Source organism: Gossypium hirsutum, chromosome A07 (genome assembly GCF_007990345.1).
Source record: "Gossypium hirsutum isolate 1008001.06 chromosome A07, Gossypium_hirsutum_v2.1, whole genome shotgun sequence".
Lineage (NCBI taxonomy): Eukaryota > Viridiplantae > Streptophyta > Magnoliopsida > Malvales > Malvaceae > Gossypium > Gossypium hirsutum.
The window spans coordinates 12,684,567-12,694,648 of NC_053430.1; the positions used below are offsets into that span (position 1 = coordinate 12,684,567).

General features: G+C 35.5%; 2 protein-coding genes across 2 annotated transcripts; both read left to right on the top strand.

The window, feature by feature from the left end:
* The first annotated feature begins 1,293 nt into the window (after positions 1-1,293).
* LOC121232124 (aspartyl protease family protein 2) lies at positions 1,294-3,200 on the top strand. The gene has a single exon (XM_041117585.1). The coding sequence runs from the start codon at positions 1,507-1,509 to the stop codon at positions 3,118-3,120; it is 1,614 nt and encodes a 537-aa protein (XP_040973519.1). The 5' UTR covers positions 1,294-1,506; the 3' UTR covers positions 3,121-3,200.
* A 5,235-nt stretch (positions 3,201-8,435) lies between these two features.
* LOC107919174 (uncharacterized) lies at positions 8,436-9,605 on the top strand. Its single transcript, XM_016848692.2, has 2 exons — positions 8,436-8,876; positions 8,937-9,605. The coding sequence occupies exons 1-2, from the start codon at positions 8,436-8,438 to the stop codon at positions 9,603-9,605; spliced, it is 1,110 nt and encodes a 369-aa protein (XP_016704181.1).
* The last annotated feature ends 477 nt before the right edge of the window (positions 9,606-10,082 follow it).

The window sequence follows — 10,082 nt, forward strand, 5'->3', positions numbered from 1 at the left end:
TAAATTTTTAAATAAATTTAAAATATTAAAAATTAAGAAAAAATAAAGATATAAAATACCAAGTTATAATAAATTTTTTGTTAAAAATAATAATTTAAAATTCAATCAATTCAATTAAGCGATCCTATTCAATAATGGTTTTTTTTTGTTGTTGACCAGAAAAAATAAGTCAATAACCCCGAATTTTCTATTTCTTTTTCCAGCAAAAATTTTTTCCTGCGTAAAATTGAAGCTGCACTTCTTTTATATTTCTTTTACTTTCTTCACTCAAAAAATAAAACATTTCTAGCTAGAAAAATGTCAAATTTAAGAATTAAAAACACAAGAAAGAAAATATTAAAAAAAAAACCATGGAAATGAAATCCAGAAAGTAAAAAAGAAAAAAAAGCTTTGCTTTGACTTTGAGCATTAGTAAAATTATGTAAATTTAAAATTAGAAAAAAAATAAAAAAATAAAAAGAGAGCTGTAAATGTGAACTTCCCTTTGCTTGGGACCCAGAAATCAATGGAGTTTTAATTTTTTAAATTAATGTAAAAAAAAAAGCAGGAAACAAAGAGGAAATAACCCATGAAGTAGATGAAGAACAAGAAGACAAGGTAAATCATATTTTATTTATTTATTATTGGGTAAATTCTACTATTAATTTCTATAATTTATGAAAGTTATGAATTTTTAATTCTTATACTTCAATTTGGTCAATTTTAATCTTGTACTTGTCGAATTATAAATTTCAATACTCACTAAATAGTAATTGTTAAATTTCATTAAGTTTTGTTACTTTCAAATTCTAATACGATAAACTTATTGCCATATATATAATATCGTGCCAGTTTGTTATTTCCAATATGTCTCACTAAAAATCTAGTTAATGAGTTAACAAATGTCATTTAGTGTCAATATTAAAAATTGAAATTCCGAATTCAATTAGAGAATTTAGATCAAATCTAGAAGTGTACGCAAGGAGTACAAGATTAGTAATGATTGAATTTAATCAAACAAATTTAACTATTGCCATTAGGGTCATGACTAAAATATCAAAATATTAAAAGTACAGGGACTAATAGCAGAATTTAACCTTTATTTATTTAAGTGGTTTGTAATTTTGGGTTGCATTTATTATTATTATTTGTTCCATATGAAACCGCGTTTTTCAAAAAAGTAGACTTTTTAAATTTTTTTTCCTTTTTGTTTTTCTTTTTTTAAAAAAAAATTCAAAGTCTTTAACACTGATTCAAAGATGACCGCCTAGAAAAAAAAAATATATTTACATTTCTTCTTTAGCTTTTCCTCTTTGCCTTTCCCTTTTATTAGCTTCTTATTTACTTTGGGTTTTTTTTTTATATCTCCTCCCCCCCCCCCAGAAAAAAAAACCCATCAATTTTAAGTAATTTTCCTTTCTGGGTTTTGGTTTTTTTCTCAGATTTTGGGGTTTTTGGTTTGTTGTTGGCCTTTTCACTTTCATGTAGGATTTTCTCAGTAACCAAACAAGAAAAAAGATCAGTGCAATGTTGGTGAGAGTTTCTTTAGGTCTTGTTGTTCTTTTTCTTTCGATTTCATATGCTGCTTTTGAAGCTACTGCTAGAATCCATTATGATCGAATCAAAACTGGGAATCCCAATTCCAATTCCAATATTTCCAGTTTGGCTGGAATTGAATTCCCTGATCATATGATCTTCAATGCAGTTTCTTCTTCTACAAGTACCGATGGCTGTTCTTATCTTAATGATGATGATGATGGGTCAAAGAAGATTGTTAAGTTGCACTTGAAACAGAGACAAATAGATTCAAAAACAGAGCCAAAATCCTCTGTTTTAAAATCAACCATGAGGGATTCCATTAGGATTCAAGCACTTCATACAAGGGTCATTGAGAAAAAGAATCAAAATGCCATTTCAAGGCTAAACAAGCAATCCAGTTTGAAGCCGGTGATCGAAAAAGCCGGCGCACCAGAATCTTACACAGACGGGTTTTCCGGACAGCTCGTAGCGACTTTGGAATCTGGTGTTAGCCTTGGTTCAGGGGAGTATTTCATTGATGTGTTTATTGGTACACCTCCTAAACATTTCTCTTTAATACTTGATACTGGTAGTGATCTTAATTGGATTCAATGTGTTCCTTGTTATGATTGTTTCGAGCAAACCGGCCCATATTATGATCCGAACGAATCGAGTTCGTATCGGAATATAAGTTGTCAAGATCCTAGGTGCAATTTGGTTTCACCCCCTGATCCTCCTCTGCCTTGTAAAACAGAGAATCAAACTTGTCCTTATTATTATTGGTATGGTGATAGTTCGAATACGACCGGTGATTTCGCGGTCGAGACGTTTACCGTCAATTTAACGTCGAACGGGAACTCGGAGTTTAAACCGGTCGAGAATGTGATGTTCGGTTGTGGTCATTGGAATAGGGGTCTTTTTCACGGTGCCGCAGGGTTATTAGGCCTTGGGAGAGGGCCACTCTCGTTTGCCTCGCAGCTACAATCATTATACGGTCATTCATTTTCGTATTGTCTTGTTGACCGGAACAGTGATACGAATGTCAGCAGCAAGTTGATTTTCGGGGAGGATAAATCTCTTCTCAACCACCCCAATTTGAATTTCACGTCTTTGCTTACCGGGAAGGAGAATTCGGTCGATACATTTTACTATGTTCAAATAAAATCCATCCTAGTCGGCGGTGACATCTTACCTATACCCGAAGAAACATGGCGATTATCGACCGATGGTACCGGTGGTACCATCGTCGATTCCGGTACTACTTTAAGTTACTTTGCAGACCCTACTTACAAGATCATCAAAGAAGCATTTGTGAATAAAACAAAAGGGTATCCGTTGTTGAAAGATTTCCCAATCTTGAATCCATGTTACAATGTGTCCGGGATCGAAAATGTAGAGCTACCCGATTTCGGTATCGAGTTCCTCGACGGAGCCGTATGGAATTTCCCGGTCGAAAACTACTTCATTTGGCTCGAAGACGACGTGGTTTGTTTAGCCATATTGGGGACGCCAAGATCAGCACTTTCAATTATAGGGAACTATCAACAACAAAATTTTCATATCTTATATGATACAAAGAAATCAAGGTTGGGATATGCACCAATGAAATGTGCTGATGTTTAAAAGCTTCATTCACATTGTAAAACAATGGTAGATTATTTAGATTAGATAACATATACAAGAAATCAAAAATTCTTTTTTTCTTTTTTACTCTTTTTCTTTTTTTGTAAGATTTTCAGTTTATACATTAAAAAAAACAATGAAATTTAAACATTCTTGAATTGTTGTATAATAAAAACAATCAAAATTTACTGGTAAAATGCCTTCTTTATTTATTGCCTTTAAAACATTAGATTTTTCTTTTTTGCCTAGCCTTGTTTATCACAATAAAATCATTGCAGGCTTTGCATATTATTGGTAAAATTCCTATAGAGGTCCTTGTATTAAGAGTTAGATTGCATTTTATTCCTTTTACTTAAAATATAGGCAAATTAGTCCCTACACTTAGATCAAAAAGCAAAAAGATCTTTTCTGTTAAAAATTTCATCCACTTCTATTGTTAAAAACTGGTATTATTGACAAAATAACTAAATAGTTACACATGGTGTGTCACATGTACTTCATGTTGATGTACGTGAACTAGTTTTTAATAGTAAAAAGTAATGAAATTTTTAATAGAATAATCAATTTATTCTTTAATCTAACGTACAATGACTAATTTGTTCATTTTTTAATAGAGGGGTCAAATACAATCTAGTATAAGAGCCTCCATGATACTTTTACCTTAATTGTTGAATGAAAACTTTTGTTTTTGCCTATTTGACTTGCTGCTGAGCCAATAAAAAAATAAAAAAAATGTTCTCTTAGATTTTGCTATTCGTAGCAAAAATTTTGGATTTAGACTTTATACTTTAATTTGATATTTTTTAGTTTGTTTAATTTTCGAATTTAGAAATTTTAATCTTGACCAAAGTACAGTTGTCAAATTCATTAAGTTTTATTATTTTTAAAATCTTACGTGGCAGCCTTATTATTTATACGAGTAATGTCATTCCAGTTTATTATTTCTGCATATTAATCACAAAAAAACTAGTTAATAGATTTAACTACTATTGTATCGAAATTGAAGTTTCAAAATTAGACAAGTATAGGGATTAATAAGATAATTCAACTAAAGAAATTCAATTACTAAAGTCTTGAATAATGATTGTAATTTTAAAATTCAAAAAATGCAAAGACAAATTTTGACTAAATTAAAATAAAGAGTTATGAAATATACCTTGCCAAGGACACCCTTGCTACCAGAAATATCTTCCCCAAGGGTACCCTCAACACCTAACCTTGTTAGCCAATGCTCTCCTCCGCCGCTAGAATTGTTCCTCTAGGTTGTCAAGAGTAAACAAATTAACAATTTTGAGCATATGATATATTATTATAAAGGTCTCATAGAGTAAAATAAGAAACCATAATTTTATTATTCAACTTTCCACATTCCACATTTATCTATTAAGAATATGCCTTACAGTTTCTATAAAAATGTAATTTTTCCAACAATATCTTCACAATGCCGCTCTCCATCTTCATTGGGCAAACCGTCTCCAACCTTCATGCCCCATAAATAACTTCACAAAATGCAAAAAAGAAAATTAATAATAAAATTTAACTAAAAAATTAACCATAGGAAAAGGTGGAATATTAATTGTGCTTAAATTTTTTTTTAAAAATGATAAATTAAAAAAAAGAATGGGTCAATTATTTGGTTTATAAATGCAATACTGTCATATGATATAATGGTATTAGATTAGACTTAGTCAACTGTTAGGTAAGCACCAAACTTTCTTTATTTTTATTTCGCTTATCTGTTTCTTTTGCGGTCGTCGCATTTACACTAGGGGCCTACCCAATCTAGAATTATTAATATTTATATTCTTTTTATATCTAGTTCAATTTTTAATTTAATTTTTTATTGATTAAATTCTTTTAACAATTTATAATTTTTTAAACTTTTAAATTGAAAGATATTACCCAATTAATTATATTCAAGTTCATAATTTTTAAATTGTTAAGAGTAGTATTAAGTACTTTCAAGAAAATGACTCAAATTTAACTCTTAAAAATAATATTAAGAAGAATAGTTACGAATATTGAACATGAATTGTAAAATAAACATAAAAAATATAAAAAAATATATATAAAGTAAAAGATTTTAATTAGTTTCTATGTTGACCTTTTAAATTGCTTTTCAAAGCTTCTTACTTTACAATAAAATATATATATATTTTTTAAAAACCGCTTTAAGTAATTTGTAACTCCCTTAAGGCCAAATCTTTTCCCTTTAATTATTTTCTTTTAAATTTAATTTAGTATTTAGCATTTTTTTTGTTAAGTTTATGCTTATTTTTAAATATATAAATTAACAAAAGGGTAAACTATATAGTTATTCACTTAACTATGAACTTGTAACACCCTAAATTTCTGTAGTTTCAGCTTTTGTGAAATGGTAGCATAGGAAAATATCTGAAAATGTTTTTCAATGAATTTGCATAATATCTATTTGCTATTGCGTTTAAATGCGTTGGGGGTGTGTGGGTGAAGTCTCAAGTTCAAGTTTCAACTTGGGCAAAATTTTGGTTTTTATTGAAATAAAGCTTGGCTTTTGATTAATGGGCTTATAAGAAATTTTTTTGTAAAAACTTAACAGAATGGGCCTAATGGTTTAGTGGTTACGTGGCAAGGGTTTATATTAGTGGTCCTGTGTTTGAATCCTGGCTTGGACATTATTTTTGCCACTAAGGCTGTGATATAATTGGAGGTGAACTAAAATACTGTAGTGGTAGGGTTTATCAGATTTTTCTGAGTGGTTTCCCCAAAAGAACTCTCTCTGCCGTAATTCCCTACTATTTTCCTCCCTCCACGTTCTTTTTCTTTTCTGTTTTGCTGAAATTTCCCCTGCCTTCCTCCCATTTGTGTTGATTTCGTACTAACGGGCTTCTGTGATTCATTGACGTTCTCCTCATTGGTAAGTTTTTCGTTTCGCTCGACTTGAATATTGTTCGAGTTAAGTGTCTAGTAAGAGGTTTCTGCTGTTTGATAGGAGTGGATCAAGGGGCTGAAGAACAGCCATTAATGCTTTAATGATTCGGGTTTGCTACTTTCCATTCAAGGGTAAGTTGATCGTTCGTTGAGTGGATATTTTGCTTGGGGTTAAGTGAAAAAACTTGTTTATGAGGTTTTAATAGGTTGGATATACTGATTATAGGTCTTAAAGTGCTCGGGATTGCGTTAGGCTTCAATCGAAACCAGATGTGTATAAGTTTTTCGTTTCGCTTGACTTGAATATTGTTCGAGTTAAGTGTCTAGTAAGAGGTTTCTACTGTTTGATAGGAGTGGATCAAGGGGCTAAAAAACAACCATTAACGCTTTAATGATTCGGGTTTGCTACTTTCCATTCAAGGGTAAGTTGATTGTTCGTTGAGTGGATATTTCGTTTGAGGTTAAGTGAAAAGACTCATTTATGAGGTTCGAATAGGTTGGATATATTGATTATATGTCTTAAAGTGCTCGGGATTGTGTTAGGCTTCAATCGAAACCAGGTGTGTACTCCAATCAATCTGAAATCACGTTTCAGCGAAAGCCGAAAATGCTACTGTTGACGTCACACGGGCGTGTGGACAGGCCGTGTGGTGAGACATAGCCGTGTGATCGACGAGCTAGGCCGTGCGCATGCCACGTGGGCACGACGGACAAGGGCGTCTAATGGCTTATAGGCTATGTGCGAGGCACGGGCTCAGACAAATGGGCCGTATAGGCCACATGGGGGTGTGGGCCCATACGAGTGAACCACACGGGTGTGTGGGAATCTGGGCCAGGCCGTGTGATCCACACGGGCAAGGCCAATTTGGGCCGTATGACCCATACGGGCAGGGCACATGGGCATGTGAGCCCAATTTGTTGAAAATGTTCTGTAAGGTTGCACGAGTCGCCCGAGTTGACTGTGACCTGTCATAGGGTCGGTAAGCCTTATCTAGACTCTTAATTTTGTGATGTATGTGTTAGCATGTTATACCTGGCATGATTATCTGATCTATTTTGAAAATAAATGTATAATCCGTTTATCTGCATTATAACATGCCATATTTATATGATGCATTGCATCAGGGTGGGTTTTATGAAGAGAATGGAGTATCTGTAGGGCTTTATGAGCCTGATATCTAGCAGCTACACTGTATACTTATGATATGTGTTGCATTGCGGTACCTTATGGTGTGTAGGGATGGATGAGACGATTGTATCCCCATATATGGTGTGCAGAGATGGGTGGGTCGATTTTATCCCCACATAGTGTATTGGGTTGGACGGAGTTGGTGTGCTGGGCTGGTAGGCATATTCTGTTGATCTGATCTGTTTTACATGCTATATCTAAGATGGGCTGAAGCCCTAAGACTATATCTGATAATGATTCTGTTAGGGCCCAGGCCCAAAGTATGATTGTATTCTGTTATCTGTTTGCTTGCATGCTATACTGTGGGAATGTACACACTGAGTTGCGAAAACTCACCCCTTTATTTATTTATCTGTTCAGGTAATCCCCAGTAGTATGTGGATCGGTGCAGAGGAGGACTCGACAATGACCACGTCTGCATACATTTTGGTTATGACTTTTACTTTGGTTTATTTATTATTTGCTAAGGGTTGATGTGATTTTGGATTTTAATTGGGTTTTGAACTGTGGATGTGGATTATAAAATACAACATCAATATTATGGTTTTTCCTAAAATAAACTGAGGATTTTCATAAATAAAAATAAGTTCTCAAGATAATAATCAATAATTGAGTTTCAAACACTTCCGTGATAAAGAAACGTTTTCAAAATAATACGACTTTTTCTTCATGATTTACGACAAAGTAAAAGACAACAACTGGCGTGGTTTATGAATCAAAATGATTTAGTTAAAACACTCTCATATGACATCGCCAAATTCAGCCATAACGTCTACGTCAAGTTTGGGGTGTTACATTTAGTGGTATCAGAACAGGGTTCAAAACTCGGCTGTAAATTTTGGGTTCCAAAATTTGTTTTAAAGAATTAGTTTCGAATGTTTTTCAAAATACTCTGATCAAGTATGTGGTTCATCGAGTCTCCGGCGCCAATCCTGTAAGTTTCTAAAACTCTGTTTAGAATTGTCTGAAAGCATGCTTAGAATTCTGTCTGAATCTGTTTGGAAATACTGTTGTATACTGTAAAACAACTGTAGGTAGTAAACTCTATCGAAACACTCTAGGTAGTGTAAACTAAAACCTGTAGGAAACTGCGACTTGCAATAATAGACTTTCAATACGCTGATAAACTCTTTTGCATAAAATATTTGATAACAATTATCGAAACTGTAAACTGATTTGTATAATTTTTTTAATACAAATTAATTCCATAGTTACTATGAGCACACGTGGTACTCATGGACTGGATACTGGAGGCCGAGGTAGAGGCCGTAGAGGGATTCAAGCTGAGTCATTCGCATCTGATATGATCCCTAATCTGGACACTAGCGAGACGCCGGTGTCACCTATTACTGAGACTGGTACTAAGTCTCAAAATTGTGCAGCTGGGGACGACGCACTGTCCCAAGCTATGCTGCAGATTCTAGAGAGGGTTGCTGTGGCTAATACTAGATTTGGAGGCCGTAGGTCGGTTATGGAACGACTCCGGTCCAATGGGGTTGAGATATTTAGGAGCATCGCTGGAGTTGCTCCTAATGTGGCTGAGTACTGGATGGAGGCTACAGAGCGTATTATGGATGATGTGGACTTCACTGTCGAGCAGAAGCTTAAGGGGGCTATTTCATTGCTTCGCGATGAAGCATATCAGTGGTGGCTGACGGTTAGAGATGGTACGCAGCCTGAAAGTCTGACGTAGGATTTGTTTAAGACGGCTTTCCAGGGCAAGTATGTGGGAGCCAGCTATATCGACACTAGGAGGAGTGAGTTCCTGAATCTTACTCAGGAAGATCATACCGTGGCCGAGTACGAGGCCGACTTTCTGAGGTTGAGCGGTTATGCACGGGGCATGGTGGCAACTGAGTACGAGTACTGTGTTCGTTTTGAGAACGGCCTGAGGGATAACTTGAAGGTCCAGATAACTCCGCAGAGGGAGCGTAAGTTTACTGTATTGATCGAGAAGGCCAAGATTACGGAGGAGGTTAAGCGCGCTAAGCGTCAGAACCGTGATAGAGGGAAGGCTAAGAGGGATACAGAGCCTTCGAATGTTGGGATGAGGCCTAGAAAAAAGGCCAGATCTAGTGGGCCCGTGAGAGTTGGGCCTACGGTTGCACTTACTGGGGTGGTGATTTGCCAGCTTTGTGATAGACGCTATTCGGATGAGTGTTGGAGGTCTATTAGAGCTTATTTGAGGTGTGAGTCGACTGAGCATCGAGTTAAGGATTGTCTACTGAGGGGTAATCAGATCCAAGCCCTGGTCGCTAAGACTGCACAGCCGCCGAGAGAGGTACAGCAGCCACCTAGGGGCCAAGGACAGGCTAGGGGTAGTAACAGTATGAGTCGAGGTCAGAGAGCGCCAGACAGAGATGTTAGGCTGACTGAGGCAAGGTAGCCTGCACTTGTCTATGCTGCACATTGTCGTGAGGATAGAGATGCTCCGGACGTCATCATGGGTATGTTTTTAATTCTTGATGTACCTTATATTGCACTGATAGACATAGGCTCTACACATTCCTACGTTGCATGTTCTGTGTCTGAGGCTCTGGGAATACCGCATGAGAGCACTTCTAGTGAGATTTCAGTGGTAAGTCCATTGAGGTAGTCCATTAGGGTTAGTAAACTGTTCAGAGACGTTCCGTTGGAAGTCCAAGGGACGATATTTCTGGCTGATTTGATAGAACTATAGTTTGGGGAGTTCGACTTAATTGTGGGTATGGACTGGCTAGTGAAGCATCGTGTAAGTCTGGATTGTGCTGAAAAGAGGATTGTTCTGAGGATCGAGGAGGATAATGAGATAGTCGTTATTGGAGAACGACGGAATTATCTGAATAATGTGATATCTGCGTTGGTAGCAGAGAAGCTTGTGAAA